The sequence below is a fragment of the Melopsittacus undulatus genome, chromosome 5, assembly GCF_012275295.1.
Source record: "Melopsittacus undulatus isolate bMelUnd1 chromosome 5, bMelUnd1.mat.Z, whole genome shotgun sequence".
Lineage (NCBI taxonomy): Eukaryota > Metazoa > Chordata > Aves > Psittaciformes > Psittaculidae > Melopsittacus > Melopsittacus undulatus.
In genome coordinates, this window is record NC_047531.1 from 62,771,900 (window position 1) to 62,787,839 (window position 15,940).

The window sequence follows — 15,940 nt, forward strand, 5'->3', positions numbered from 1 at the left end:
GTGCAGAGCTGAAAGCAGACTATGTTACTATATATATATATATATATATATATATATATATATATACATATAGACACACATACACAGGTGTTAAACCACATTTATTTAATTAAGATAACTCAGGAGCCATGGGGAGCCCAGGTGCTACCAGGTGACATGCACCCCTTCCCCATGGGGTCTCTCAGAAGCCACCTCACTGCTGGAAAGCACCAGCCTGGCACCTGTGCTGCTCCTTTACTTTCCTCTAGGAAAGTGCAAGGCTGAGCCAAGGCCCCCAGATGCTTCATTGAAGAGTTGCTGAGCACAGCTTCCCTGCAGCACCCTGCCAGCACCACATTCCCCCTACAGGGCCAACATACCCCACTGTGCTTCTGCAAGCAGGGGCTGGCAGCAGCCTTGCAGAACAAAAACAAATAGCTGCTGCTAGCGATTAAGCACCACCTTCAGCGACTTACTCAGTCCTACCATTAACACAGGACTCTTCTTTTCCAGCATTTTGCAGGACAGTGCTGTATTTGACAGAAATCACTCCCATGCATTTTTCTTTTTGTGTGCATTTGTTTTAGACTCACTATCAGTATCTTCTGGTACTACCTTCTCTCCCTCCAAATAAAACTTTAGCAGCAGGGTCTAGTTTTAGGTCCAAAGCAGAGAATAAATCCTGAATAGAATTTTAAAGTCCCAGACTGGTTTGGGCTGGAATGGACCTTAAAGTTCATCCAGTTCCAACTCCCTGCCACAGCACAGACACCTTCCACTAGACCAGATTTCTCCAAGCCCCATACAACCTGGCCTTGAACACTGCCAGGGATGGGGCAGCCACAGCTTCTCTGGGCAACCTATGCCAGGGCCTCACCACCCTCACAGGGAATGCTTTCTTCCCTACATCTCCCTAAGCTCATTATTTTCAAAACAAGCAACCTATTTCAGTCCTTTCTTAGCTACCCACAGTTGAATAATTCACTTTGCAGAGCTAGGTATTAAAATTAAATATTAATAGCTGGTTTTTTGTTTTTTCTTTTTCCAATTTTAGCAGCCTGCCCAATGTCAGGTTAACTACTAATACACACCTTGAAAGAAGGGCCCAGCCTCTTCAGGAACAACCCCAGGAAATGGTGTCCCTAACCAGGAACCAACATTCCATCCCTCCATCATGCTGCTTGGTATCTTTATGCTCAGCTAAAAACTCAGCTGAGAGATTTTTGGGCTATCTTTGTAGGCTGCAGTGCAGCTGGAAGGGGGCTGACCCCGAGCTCAGTAACAAAATGCAGGGAAAGTAGCTCTACTTTGCCTGTGTCCATGCAGCCAGGGGTTCAGTCACCTGTTTCTGACCCCACAGGTGCTATTTCACAGCTACTCCAGAGACAAATCTCCTACTGGTTTTGGCAGGGGCAGGATCAGGCCGCAGGGCAGGCAGCTACTTTTGGCTTCAGGCTGCGGATTCAGGAGCTGTGGAGCTGCTGCTTGTATTAACACCAGACAAAATAACCCCAAACCACAGTTTTGCCCATGCACATCAACGACACATAAAACACACTATTCAGAGCAGCTTTCAAATACTACTGGAGGGACAAGCCTGCCCATTGCACCCTAGTAACAGCGCTAATGCATCAAGTTGTTAGAATTACCTGTATTTGCAGTGTGGCCTGGCCACAGAGCAGTCTTACCTTGAGCACTGCAGGCAGCAGGAACTGTGCTCCCCTGACAGCACTGGGGCAGGCTGAGGCCAAAGACTGCCCTTCCTCACTCCTCAGGCATCTCAGTTCTCTGCAGCACATTGAAGACACACCTTTCAGGGTGGATTTTGTAGCCACATGCACCAGTGTTCTGGTGTGGGCTCACAGGTGCAGCTCTGTCCTTAAAGAAATGCCTGGACTGTACCTTAGTGCTGTCTTTTCTTGCCTGTGTTGCTTGGAGAGAATCCCATGCCAAAGAAACCTGGCTGGTGCTGCAACCCAGCTGGTGCTGCAGCCCAGCTGTCCCCTGCGCTGTGCAGAGATGCAGCACAGCATCAGCCCACAGTCAGGAATAAAAAACAACAGTGAAATTACCTTCCTTCTTATCCCACATGCAGCACTGCTGCTAAAATAAGAGAGCAGGGTTTGAGCAGTGGCACTCACTCTGATCCCTGGGGAAAACAGCATGGCTCTGGAGAGCGAAGGACCTGGTGCAGCCAAGCTCAAGGGAAACTCTCTTTGTCCGCCTCTCAAGATGCCAGAGGGGGTGCAGCAGCAGCAAAGACCCCAAAATCCGAGTGAGCACACTCTGCCGGGCAGCGCATCCTCCGTCGCATCCTCTGCAGTGTCCCGAGCCCCTCCGAGAGCCGACGGCGGCCCCGGGCTGGGATTTCACGATTCGGACAAACCCGACGGGAAAACGGAGCTCTGCCGCCGAACCCGCCGTGCTCGCTAGGTGGCAGTACCCCCCCGGTAACCTGCCGCCGGCGGCCCTTACCTCACCCGGCCCCGGGCACACCGGCGTGGCTGCGACAGGAACCCCCGCCAAACGCCGCCTTGCAACAACAGCGATCCACCGCGCTCTTACCGCCTTTAAGGGAAGGTCCCTGGGGAGTAATTAAGGGCCTCTTCCCGCAATTAATTGCGGGCAGGTGGAGCTGTGCATGATGCCCACTTCAGTGGGTGACTGTCAGGGGGTGCAGTGTTTGCACCTCGAGCTGGGGGGGGTTAGTTATCCACACTGTTCTAGGGTCAGGCAGATTGTGGCTTTCAAGGGCTGATGAAGCGAACAGCAGCTAAGGGAAGCTGTGCTATGTGGGGAAAAGCCCCAGACTGTGATCTCGGTTGCATATCATCATATCTGGGACCGACTTGTGCTCTTCTGATTTAATGGAGGGTCAGAGTTAGTTGAAAACCTCGGCTCCCCTCAGGAAGAAGCAGTAAGGCTCAAAATACACAGAGGTTTTAAGTGCATCCTCGCCAATGCTGTAGCCAGCTTTCCCCGGAGTTGTTAAATCTTTGCAGCAGGTCTGGATGGCAAACCCTCGAACACACGGCAGGAGATGCTGGTGGCACCCTGAGCCCCATCTGCACAGCACTGTGGGGCTCCCAGGCTCTTCCATGGGCTCCTGCCTGACTCACCTCCTGCTTTGCAGCCTGGCTATTGGGCCACACACAGCATCATCCCTGTGACGCCTGGCCCTCAGCAGTGTTGCCAGCCGGCCTGTGGACATCGGTTTTCAACACATCACCAAGCTGCTGCGTCGGCTGTTGCTCCCCCTTGCACCCAAGAATACGTGGCTCTGACACAAAATGCACCTGCTGCAGCTGCTGCCGTAGGACCAAACTGTCCACCCATTCCCAGGGAGGATACTGAGCCCTCCCATGTGTTCCTGTCCCATCACCCCAGTAACGCACTAGGGCAGGGGACCCACTCCCTCGCCCCTCCCAGCACTCCTTGTCCCGGGACACCCCAGGCTGGTGCTCCCGTAGGCCCTGTCACCCCAAAGGAGAAAAGGGAAAGGAAGTGAAGGGGAAGGGGAAAGGGAAGAGAAAGGGGAAAGGTGAAGGTGAAGACAAAGGTAAAGAGGAAGGGAAAGGGCGAGGGGAAGGGGTGTCTCCTTTTCCTTGCAGCCCGGCCGGGGGCCCTGTTTCCCACTGCCACCCCCAGCATCGATTAACATCCAGGTGCTTTGAAGAAAATAAAGTCATTTATTGTCAAAGCATCCAACATACCCAGATAAACTATAAAGTTTAATAAATCTTTTCGGGGGGGACGGGGAGAAAAAAAAAACAAACCAAACCCCAAAACAACAACAACAACAACAAAAACCCCAACACAACTCTAAACATTAAAGGGAAGGTAACACGAACTACCGAGACTTCATTTCACGGGCACCAAGTGACACTCTGTAGGAATATCGAAAATAAAAATTTACCCTGACATAGAATTATTATTACATCTAAACCATAAGTGCTTAATAATTTAAGTAGAAACGTATGACAAATGCATCAATATGTTGCAATATATGACATTTTTAAAAATGTATTTTTAAAGTCTTTGTTTTTTCCTTTTTTTTCCCTTATTTTTTCCTTGCTTCCCTAACCCCCATTTTCTTTTTTTTTCTTTTTTCCTCGATTTTTTACTTTCTTTTTTTTTTGCTTTTTCCCTTTTTCTTTATTTTTTCTACTTTTCTTTCTTTTCCAGTTGTTTTTTTATATTTTTTTCTTTTATTCTTTTTTCTTCTATTTTATCTTCTTTTCCATTCTTTTTTCTTCCCTTTCTTTTTCCTTTTTATTTTCTTTTTTTCTTCTTTTTTTCCCTCCTTTTTTCCTTCTTCTTGTTCTCCTCTTCTTCCCTGCTGCCCTCCCCATCCCTCCCCACAAAGTGAAAATGCGTGCATCGAAAGGAAAGGGAAGAAAGCTCCGGGCGACCACTGCCCTCTGAGGGGCCGGTCGGGGGTCCCCGGGTGTCCAGGGTGCTGTTGGAGTGTGGTTGGAGGGGGGTGTTCCCTCTAGTTATGGGAGGTCATGTGGCGGGAGAGGTGGTGCCGCTCGCGGAAGGACTCGTTGCAGATGGGACACTTGAGCTTCTCCTCGCGGCGCCGCTTGACTAGGGGCTCCAGCGCATACTCCTTCTTGTGGTGGGAGCGCATGTGGTACACCAGGTCCGAGGTCATGCGGAAGGACGCGTTGCACTTGGCGCACCAGTTCTGGGCCGGCAGGCACAGCGACGTGAACGACGGCGGCAGCAGCGTCAGCGCCGACGGCAGCTGCAGCTGCAGCGGCCCTGCCGCCGCCGCCGCCACCGCCGCCGCCGCCGAGCTTTTGGGCCAGAAGGCGGTGGTGTAGAGGAAGGGGCTCTGTTTGGGCAGCCCCCCGCCGCCGCCTCCACCCCCGCCACCGCCGCCTCCTCCAGCCGCTTCTCCGCCGCCCGGCAGCTTGACGGCCAGAGCCTCAGCAGCATAGAGGCGGGTGGGAGCGGCGGCGCCGTCGGGGCAGGGCTCCCCCAGCCCGCCCAGCTTCTGGCCCAGCACCAGCGGCGGGACGTGCGGGAAGGAGCGGGCGGGCTGAGAGAAGGCGCTCTTTCGCTCCTCAGCCCCACCGCCGGGGCCGGTTCCCCCGAGCTGCGTGACGGTGGTGAAGGCGCTGCCCCGAGCCGGGCTGCCCCCTTCTAGACGAGCGGATAGCGGGACCCCGGGGCCGCTGCGGGGACATAGCCCCGGATCGCTGCCGCCCGCACCCGGCGCAGAGGGGGAAGCGCGCTCCTGGACCTCCTCGGAGGCGCCGCCGTCGGGTTCGGGGCCGCGGGCCGCCTTCTTCACCTCCACGAAGGCGCTGCGCTTGGCCTCCCCCGTCTCCGGGCTGGGCGGTGCGAAGAGGCGGCCGCCCTCCTCCAAGCCGCAGTAGGAGCCTGCTGCACGATACTGCTGCTGCGGGGCGCATACGGGCTCCTCCTTGGGCGCCGACGGCAGCCCGGGACGCTCCGCCGGGAAACGGCCCCGCGCGGCCGTCCCGGAGCCCCGCTCCTCCTCCTCGGGGTATCGTCGCTTGCCTTTCCCGGCCGCTGTCTCGGGGCCGCCCTCGGGGGGCGCCGGCCTCCCTGGGGACCCGCCGTGGCCGCTGCGGGAGTTCTCCAGCTCCCGCGCGAGGTTGTGGAAGTCCGTGGAGGGCTTGATGCTGGCGGCGGCCCCGCCGCCGTCGGCCCCAGGGAAGGGGTGGTGGAGCGGCCCGCCGGGCTTGCAGTACTTGCCGGCCTCCGGCTCCTTGCCGGCGCTGTCCTTGCTGCCGGGACCCTCGGCTGCGGGGCTAGTGGTATCTGGGCCATGCAGCCTCTTGGGGCAGCGGAACCGGAGATGGGCGGCGAAGGGCAGCTCGAACTGGAAACGCTGGTTGCACTCGGGGCAGGCGAAAGGCGGCGATCCTGCAGCCGGACACACGGCACAGAGAGAGAGACGGGAGCACCGTCAGCCGGGAACGGCGACCAGGCATCCCAAGGGGATTAAAGGAAAGAGAATGGGAAGAAGGGATACCGATGGAGGCCCTCCCTTCCCATCATCCCGGGCGGGGATCTCTGCCCGGCCTTCCCCCGGCCATGGGAAGGGGTTTGGGGGCACCCACCGTTGCTGCGGGCAGGAGCCCGTGCGGGGCTGAGCAGAAGCAGCTCGGTGAGCTCTTTGCCGTACCACACCAGCAGCTCCTCGTCCTTAGCGATGCGGCGCAGAGACCGGTAGAAGAGCTGCCCGCTCTTGATGTAGGCCTCCAGGTTCTGTTCCTCCCGCTCCCGCGCCGACTGCACCAGCCGCAGCCACATCAGCCCCTCCGACGAGCCGTTTGCCGCAGACGTGTCCACCTACAAACCCCGTTTTCATCAACGCGCACGGACGGATGGAGGAACCGACCGAGGGGATGGGGCCCGGCAGCCGGCAGTGAGAGGCGGGGAGAGCATCCCGACGGCGGATGATCCCTCCCGGCTGCTCCCTGCGGTGAGGATGCGCTCGGGAACCAGCCATCGGGGTGAGCGGCGGCAGGGGCCTGTTCCCGTGTGCGGGGCAAGCGGCTTGGCCCGGGAGATGTGCGGGTCTTACCCGGAATATGTAGGGGACGGTGCGCTTGTCGGTGGACTTGAGGGCGATGAAGGCAATGCTGTCGTATAGCGATGTGTGGCTCAGGACGCAGGGGCCGAAAATGGCATTTTCCGGGATGTCGCAGGTGGTGTAAACGCTGGTGAAAATGTCAGTCAAGCACTGCTGGACCGTCTTGGCGTCCCCGTCCCATATTCCCCTCTGGACGCCGGCGTCCTCCATGCCTGTGGGCGGAGAGAGGGGCAGAGCCGACGCGTTACGGCGCGGCCGAGAGACAAAATTTAAATATATATATAATAAACAAAAACAAACAAACAAAAACCCAACAAAACAAAAAACCCCAAGAAAAACAAGAAAAGGTAGGCGAGCACTTTCACAGCTCTGGGGAAAAAATAAATAAAGGCGGCGAGGAGCAGGGAAGCTGCCGCGATGATTTATTTATCAGGGAGAGCGGCGGGAGCCGGCTTCGGGCAGCAACCGGGCAGGAGCAGGGGGATCTGGCACTGGCAGAGCCGAACAAAAAGGGGCAGCGGCTGCGACTGGCCGGTGTCGTCCCCCCACCCCCACCTGAGGTGCCCTGCAAGAGGAGCAGAGCCGGTCTCTGGGCTGTGAGAGGAGCAGAGCGAATGGGTTTCAAGTGGCTTGTCATTGTCGCTGATTGCATGTCAGCTTACCTCCCGCTCCGCTCGACAAGAGGGAACGTATGTCTGCTCATTACCATAATCCAGCACTTTCCCTCCGAGACTTTAATTAAAAGCAGCAAGCAGAGGTAATTATTTTTTACCTCGACACGCTTATTTATGGATGAGGGTGAGCCCCGGCTCCTGAGCTGTACGAGGGGACGGATGCAGGCGGGGGCGAGGCGGGAAGGATGTTGGCAGGATGCGGGCAGGGAGCGGGCAGCAGGACGGCGGCTGCCGTGCTCCGAGGGGCCGAGGCCGGGGAAAGAGCTCTCGCCCCTCCCGACTCGGTTAGTGAGAGGCTGACTCCCCCCCACCCCATCTGCCACTGAAATCGTTTATTTCGGGTTCGCTAGGGAATAAATACACGTTCCTCTCCGTGCGCCTATTTAACATCCGGAGCCGCTCGCACCGGGCACATCCCCCGCGAGCCGCTGCTCTTCCCCGCTTTCTGGAGACAACAGGGTATCCCCCCCCGAAACTTCGCCTCCAGGAGCGGCCGAGGCTCTCGCCCCCCACTCTCCCGGTAACGGGCCCCTCGGGGAGGGCGTTTTCGCCTTCCCCCTCTCTCCCTCCTCGTTCGGCGCTGCCCGGCGCATCCCTTCCCCGAAGGGATTATTTCGCCAAACGAAACAAACAGCTGCGAGCTGCACCCTCCAAACTTTCCACCCGCCCTCGTTGGGCCCCGCTCGGCTCCCCCCGGTACCGCATCTTCCCGGTCCCCCCGCGGCCGCCCTTTGTCAGGGCAGGGCGGCGCCGGGGCCGCTCCCCGGAGCCTCCGCCACCGGGCACCACGTCCCGGGCACGGCCGCCGCGTCCCGGGCAGGGCCGGCGCCTCCCGGCATTGTTCCCTCCTCCGGTGCCGCCGCTGTTCCCCGGCCGCGCGTTGGGGCCCCTCCGCGGGTACTCACCAGGGAGAGAGGGAATATAATCCTCGCCCGACAAGTGGCACAAAGCCGGGCTGCGGCCCCCGCTGCCTCCCGGCGCTATTGTATCAGAGCAGCTCCATGGCCGGGGCGGCGGCGGGGGCGAGGCGGGGAGGGGAGGCGAGCGGTGCAGATGGACCCGATGCAGTGAGTGACTGGCACACAGACACACACTTTTTGTTTGCTGCACATAATCTGCCCAATGACGCGTGACAGCCCACGTCCCCTCCCTTTAACCCCTTCGGGGGCTGCCCGCTCACTGCCTGCCCGCCTCCAGCCCCTCACCTGGACATCGGGTACCTACGGAAAGGGGAATAGTGGAGGAACACACCGGGGAGCACCCATACACACGCTCCGCGTTTCCCCTGGCAGCATGCGGGTTTGGGGGCCGCCGCTCCGGCCCAGCAGTGAGTGCGGGGCGGGGAGCCGGGAGGAGCCCGACGGCGGCTCTGCCCGGCACCAGGTTCCCGGCGGCCGCCTCCACGCTCTGTCCCGGCCGTCACCTGCCGGGTGAGTTCTTAGATACAAGAATAAGATCCCTCCTCGCCGTTGAGAAGGCAGGCGGGGATGCCCTTGCACCGCGAGGGAAGGCGCCCGGCGGAGGCCCGACGTGCGGGTGGCTGGAGTGGCAGTCCCGGTGGTGCGGAGCTGGGAGAGCCGCCGACGGGGCGGCACACTTACGGCAGAGCTCCCTCTTCGCGGGGTGCGGGGCTCGCACTATCCGCACTCGCTGGTCTCTGGTGCGCACGCAGGTTCGGTAAGCGGCGGATGCTCCATGCCAAAAGGAGGGTTTCACGGCGCAGAAAAGCGTTCACCGGTTGCTCCCTTGTCGCCGTAATTTCACACAAAAAAAAAACCCAACCAGGCTAAAAAAATTATATTAAAAATAGATTTTAACACACACCCCAAAACTAAACAAAAGAAGAGACAAAGCCTTTTCGAGAGGCGAACAATGTTTGCAATCAGGGAGTAGGCTGATGTTTGGCTTTCAAATTCACTTATCCTCTACATAATTACGATTTTCCTTGCATTAGGATTAAAGGCTGCATATAATATGCTTTCAACATTTATCTTATTAATTCGACAAAACACTGCGTCTGCTAAAAGCGGGATTGTAATAACATTAAAAAGATGGGAGTCTGTAAAAATTTGGATCTTAATTCCTGCTTAAAAGTTTCTTCCCCCCTCCCCCGTTTTTGTGTGTGGTTTGTTTTAGTTTTTGTTTGTTTGTTTGTTGGCTGGCTTGGTTTGGGTGTCGTCCCCCCCCCATCTCGTACACATTTTTTTAATGCTGCAGTGCTCGCTGTGTGACAGAAATTGTCCGAATGATTGTCATTAATGGGGAGGCGGGAGGGAGGAAAGAAAACCTACGCATTATTTTTATTCGCGAGAATTTTAAGGGACACTACGGTACATAAACTACCTCGAAATCGCTTCGGCATTATCTCCACAACCGAAATTCCCCGGTACCGGAAAGGACCGTAGCGGCGTTTCTGAGCATTTCTTCAGCCTCTGATGCCGCCGTACGAGCCAACCTCCGGCAGCAGCATCTCCCCAGCCTTGCAGAACGACACTTTGATGTCCGCAGACCCTTTCCTTGGAATTTTACGCTTCCAGGCGCCACGGCCGCCAAGAGCCCACCTCAACCCCAGCCGACCCCGGCTTCCAGGCAGATCCCGGTCCCGGTGCCAGCGGCACAGAAAAGCCACCGTGAAGTGCGGGCTGCTCGGGAAGGCAGCCTCTCCCCGGGCTCACCGAGCGACCGCACCGGAATTTCAGGGGTGGAAAGGAGGACCCACGGCCCGGCGAGGCCTCTGGTTACCCCGCAGGGGCCGTACGGAGACTGCCTGCCGCCGCCCTAAACCGCACACGGAGTATCTCGTTATATATCCTCGTGTTATGTATAAACCTCCTGCGGAGAGCTGAGACCTGGGCTCAGGAGCTCCAGCCTCCCCACGCCGCTCCCCGCTGCTTCAAGCTCCCCACAAGCACAGCGGCGACCTCTCCCCTGACTTCCCCGACGGCGATCATTGACAACCGGCTCTCCGGGGAGGAGAGTCCCCGGCAGCGGCGAGAGCAGGAGCGAAACTGTGCTCAGATCGGGCCAGGCAGGCAAACCGCGGTCCTACAGACTCGCAGGGCTGCTGGGCGTCCAGCCCGAGTCTGCCCCTACCTAGAGGGGCAGGGTGGCTGGCACCACAGGGGCCGGCGGGGTGATGATGATCGGTCACCATGATCGCTTCAGCTCTCCGAGTGAAGAACCAGTTTGTAACGTGATGAGTTACTATGTGGATGGATAGTGGATCTGTCTCTCTGAGATTGCTAGGGCACCCTCCCTGAGCCGCCTCCTTCGTGCCTGGATTTCATCAGCAAGGTGAAGGGGAAAGGAGCGAGGTGAGGTTCAGAAAGACTCCTGCATCCCTTGGGAAAAGCTGCCTCAAAGTTTTGACATGCAACCAGGCCTGTAGATGTATAGCTGCTCCTCTACATACATAGACACAGCTTAGAGTCAGCTCGCAGGTGACTGCCATAAAGTCACCTGTGAAATAAAATGGCTGAGGAAACACCAAGTTACCAGGAGCACACAAGCCCAGCCGTGATTGTCTGGGGGATGCCGAGGACCATAGGGAGGAGGAATGGATGAAGGGATGCATGTGCAAAGCTGCCCTGCTCCCCTCTGCCTGCTGCTGCCATGGGCAGGGCTGGCCCGTGGTCCTCAGGGGGAGCACACTGAAGGGAATGGAAAAGCAACAGGAAATGTGGAGCCACAAGCTTCTCTGGTGTCTGAAGAAATGCAGGCAGAATGGTTCCCCTCCCCTGAGACCAATGGGCAGCTAGGCCTCTGTAGTGGAAATAAACTGGGGCCTAGCTGAATGACAAATCATCCTTCCTGCATTTAACCATTATTGGGCAGTCCTGTGCCTGGGTGTCCACAGCACCACCGCCATGCTGCAGAACCCCAAACCTTGTCATAAAGAAGTAGGATTTTCTCCTACTGGAAAAGCAAGCATGGGAATCCAGCTGGAACTCCACTGCCACACACCCAGCCAGATGTTTTCCCATCAGCAGACCCTAGCCAGGACTGGGACAAGCAGGCACTGCCGGTCTTACCTCTTTTCCAGCTCAGTTCCTAAACATCCTGCTGTCCCTGTCCCTTCCTATTTCCATCGACCCTTCAGCTACATCTCACTGATGCTGGACTCCCAGGTCAAGCCATCATCATAAAACCATAAAGCCCTTTTTGCCAGGCACTGGCTGTGGGTCACCCAAAATGGAACAAACACTCCTGCTTCCCCTGGAGGCTCAGGCAACCCCAGTGGGACTCAGCATCCGTCTCTTCTCCACCTGTGTTATCGCAACTCAGAAATGCCATAAGCACCTCTGCTATTTCTTCAGCCCTTGATAGTGCTTAAACTTCCCCTGCACTTCTTTCTGAGCAAGCACAGAGACTAGGTAGAAATATGAATTTGTATATTCCCCAAAGGTCAAAGAATTTTTTTATCACTAGCCAGAAAACAGACCACTGAATATAATACAGGGTAGTTAGTCCAGTAGTTAATATATAGCCCCAAATCTGACTTTCTATCTCAAAAATCAATTTGCACAACCACAGTTGTTTTTTTTTTCCTCCTCACTTGACCTGATAATAGCCACTGAGATTTAAAACCTGTAAAGTTTTCACCTAGCCTTAGCTTCCTTAAAATGTCTTAAAAACAACCTGGCAGAGGATGTTATGTGTTGTAAGAGAGAGAAATAGAAGGGGGGAACTCCTGCAGGGCTGAAATCTACTTCTACCTCCTGTACACACTTTGACTTTTACATCCTGTGTGCCACCACCAGTGTCCAGTGTTGGGGCTGGAGTCCCCCACCTGCATGGTCCTTAGTCACCCTCCAGCTCCAGTGTCAATGTCATGGAGGTGTGGCTCCACAGGGGTGACCAGAGGACAGACACACAGGGCTGCCCAGTGTAGGGTGCAGTGGAGTCAGGCAATGCTAGACTCCCTCCCTTAGGGAGATCCAGGCTCTGCAGTGACCAGCCCAACCTGGGCACCTCTTGGTGGCCACACAGCCTCTGTGTTGTCCCATCTATGAGGATGTCACTCAGAACTCCCCATCACGACCCTGGGTGGCCACATCCCAGGTTACACGTGGCCAGGCCTTGGCAGGAGCTGATTTGCCCAACATATTCCCATCAGGTGGATGATCCACATCTGGGGATGGACTTTTCTCTCCCCATGCAGCTTGCAGGGCTGTGAAGGCATCTGCAGTGAGTGACAGTCCCTCAAGTTTGCAGAGGTTTGCTAAAGCCTGGCTCAGAGGGGGTGGGAGAGCAGTGAAAGGACAGATAGACAGAGGGGGAGGGAAGGAGGGAGGTAAAAAGAAAGATGCAGAGGATTTCAGCTCTGTCTCTGCTATAGCAACTTGGCGTGGGGTGTGTGAAGGAGCCTAAAACTTAAAAAGATTTATTTTCTCTAGTCATAAATCTCATCCCGTTGTTCCTCTGGCCAACCAAGCATGATAAAATCCTTTTCCATAAAGTATTCAGTATTAAAGCCACAAAGCTCACCCAATCAGTAGCCATCTGCTTCTCCCATAACTGCTGCTCCAGAAGCAGGGAAAAGCAGCCAGAAGAGAAAGGGCACCACTGTTACGGCTCTGGGACAAATGAGGAGACGCTGAATAGCAACCGAAACCTTTAGTTTGCCTTGTATATCTGTATCTATAGAGACAGAGGAAGAAAGGAAGCATTATATTGATACAACAATCGTAAAACAAAAAAAGGAAGAGGCATCTAAAGGGCAATACAGCAGGCATCAGAGGGCCCCACTTAAAAAGGAATGCTAACAGATTTATGGAAACCTTTAATTGGTTTTCAATTGAAAGATAAAGAGGCTGAGGGGAGGAAAAAAATCTAACCAACTGGGAAGAACAGTAGAGCAATCCGCATTCCACTCCTGCATTGGTGCCTGATCTCATGCAGCCACAGCATTACCCATTTGAAATTTTACCCCCCAATATCGATCCCCCCAAGAGCATCCAAGCTGCCCAGTCACATTGCGCTGAACTTGACTTTCAGCCAGCTGGGATGAAAGAACCCCCACCCCTCCACCTGGACTTGAACGACACATCCCATAGCCTCCCGACACTGGCATAAGGCCCGGCATCCTGGTGGAAAATGGAGGGAGCAGGGCTAGCTACCAGAGAGACGTTTTTTGGGGTACCTGTCCTCTGGGGAGGGGAACACACCCCCTCCTTGTCTGCAGGAATAAAAAGCAGCTGTGGGGGTTGTAGCTACACGGCAGCATGTCCTGCACGAAGCCGAATAGCAGGGAGAGGCAGCAGCCGGGACCGGGGGGATACTGTCAGCTCCGCTCCTTCCTGCGCCCCCTCCTGCCCCCACCGCCGACTAAGTAGAGGGTTAATGGCCCTCTAATGAGAGAGAAGGGTTTGACCAAATACCCGTCCCCATCCCGCCGATGGCCTTGCACCTTCTGTCGGGGACGCGCACTTGCCACCGGATGTCGCTTTCCGAGACTACGACCAGGATTAGGAGGCAAGGGCGGACTCGGAGAAGTTTGGGGGGCCCCAGGGGTGGCTGCTCTACAGGGTGCATGCTCCTTCCCTCCGGTGGAGGGCAGGAGAGTAAAGACAAAACTGAAAATAGAGGAGAGATTGGTGTCCCAGGAACCTTCCTGCAGCAGAGCTCGGATGGGGATTATGCATATGAACGGGGTAGCTGCATCCCTGTGTCAGATCGCCCCCACCCTCGAAGACAGAGAGGAGCTGGAAGGACCAACGGGACTTGATCTGAAAGCACAGGAAAAAAAGAGTTGTTTGTTTCTTTTTTTTTTTTTTTTTTTTTTAGAAGTCGCCTTTTGAATGGGGGAGGGGAGGTGGCTGTGAGGGAAAACATCACAAATATGATTTACACACCGATTAACAAGCCGGGTGAGGAGCGAGGTTGAATGCTGCATTGAGGCACAAGATACTCTGTGGCTTTTCCTGATCTCTGTGATGTCCAGCAACACTGTATTATGTCAAAAACCTGGCATGGCAGCCAGTGGCACATCTGCTAGGTGTGGATGACATTCATTAGCCAAGGTTCTCTGCTAAACGGCTTGCCAGAGTCTCAGCAGTAATGCCCAGTGCCCACTTGTCTGCTGCCAGCTCAAAGGCAATCCTGCTTCAAGTATGGCTTCTTTCCATGCTGGCGGGAGAACCAGAGGAAACAATGCATTTAGATGCTTGGGATGCGAGTGAGGTTGCAGACTGGAGCAGTAAGCAGATGTAGCAGAAGAGGAGATGAAGTTGTGAAGTGTCATTTAATAATTGCATCTCACGGGAGATGTACTGGCAGGTTGAGGTTTAGGAAGGGAAAGCGTTAACCCCTTTCCAAACAACAGCGGTAGATGCTTTTTGAAAGGAAAGGCAATGACACTACTACAGCAAATTGCCTGTTTGTGCTCATAAAGGATACACAAAACCTTCAGCATGGGAAGGCTGCATGTCACGACAGCCTGGAAAGCAGCTGAGGCCCATCAATGTGTCACTGTCACACCTCGTGGCATCCTGGAGCGTGGGTTTGAAACCAAACAGTGAAGCAGCCAGGGCGGGCTTTGAGATGCCATTCTGAGTTGTGCAGAGGTTTTCCTTGTTTTAGTGTAATTTTTTTTTTGGGGTGGTGGTGAGGGTGTGGGGAAATAAACCCATTCAGTTTATGGGCAGATTTCCTGTGTGTGGCTCTTCTAAACCCCACGGAGGGGGGAAGCAGGGTAGGTCTGCAGCATCCCCCTCTCCACTGCTTCCAGGAAACAAGCCCACAACTGTCCCCACCCAGGCACTTCATGCATGACCTGCTGCCTGTGCAGGGGAAGGAGCTGCATGGACCTATTGATTAGTCCACCCAACCCAGGTTGTCCTTCCCCTTTGAAGCTTTACCTGCTGTAATCTGGACAACCCCATGTTCGTGACTTAGAGGGCTCAGTACTGGTTTTGACATCTTGTCTCACAGCCTAAAAAGGGGCAGGCTGGGCACTCACCAAGCTCTCCTTTGAGTGATGTGGAGAGCAGAGATGGAGGGAAGGAGCATCTGCTTGGGGCTGCTACTACCACCTTCCTTTAGGGAGAAACACTCCATTCTCCTCTACTTGCAGGTCCTGTAAAGGTCCTTGTTCCTACAAAGGAATTAAGCCACCTTACTATGAGATGGGTGCAACGATGTTAATCTTCCCTTCTTATTACTGTCATAAAATTACAACCACCTCATGAAGTTTGAACTTGAGCCAGTAGCTGGCTTTCAGTGAACCCAAGAATCAACCTCAGACAGGTGTCCACTGAAAGCTCCCTTCATTCCTCTGCCTTCCTCCAGCTTCCCCTCCTACTTCTATTTCTGTTTACATCCATTCATTTATGTAGTGGTTCATAAAATGTGTAAAATGCTACCTACACACAAGAGCATACAGCCCTTGCCTCATAGACAAATCTCTATGACAGCCTCAGTATCTTAAATTATAGAATCATAGAATAGTTTGGGTTAGAAAGGACCTTAAGATCAGCTAGCTTCAGCCCCCTACCATGGGCCACTATGCAATTCACTGTGCTTTTAAACCTCCACATACATCTTTCTGTACCCCACAACAGCCCCACATCCATCCTTTCCCTACCTAGGAGCATACTGCATTGTGGTGGTGCACATCTCTAACCCCACCTTGTGCTCTGCCCCAGGCTTATGGGACAACTTTTCCCACAGGCTGGTGGTTCTGGCTCCCCATATTTCCCTGCCTGTCCATCTG

The 15,940-nt window shown here is 55.0% G+C and overlaps 1 protein-coding gene across 1 annotated transcript; it reads right to left on the reverse strand.

The window, feature by feature from the left end:
* Positions 1–4,339: 4,339 nt before the first annotated feature.
* On the reverse strand, positions 4,340–8,194 carry PRDM8 (PR/SET domain 8). Its single transcript, XM_034063108.1, has 4 exons — positions 8,133–8,194; positions 6,545–6,765; positions 6,078–6,309; positions 4,340–5,880 (listed from the first exon to the last, which is right to left on the reverse strand). Exons 2-4 carry the CDS (start codon positions 6,761–6,763, stop codon positions 4,472–4,474), a joined length of 1,860 nt encoding a protein of 619 aa, XP_033918999.1. The 5' UTR covers positions 6,764–6,765; positions 8,133–8,194; the 3' UTR covers positions 4,340–4,471.
* Positions 8,195–15,940: the final 7,746 nt, after the last annotated feature.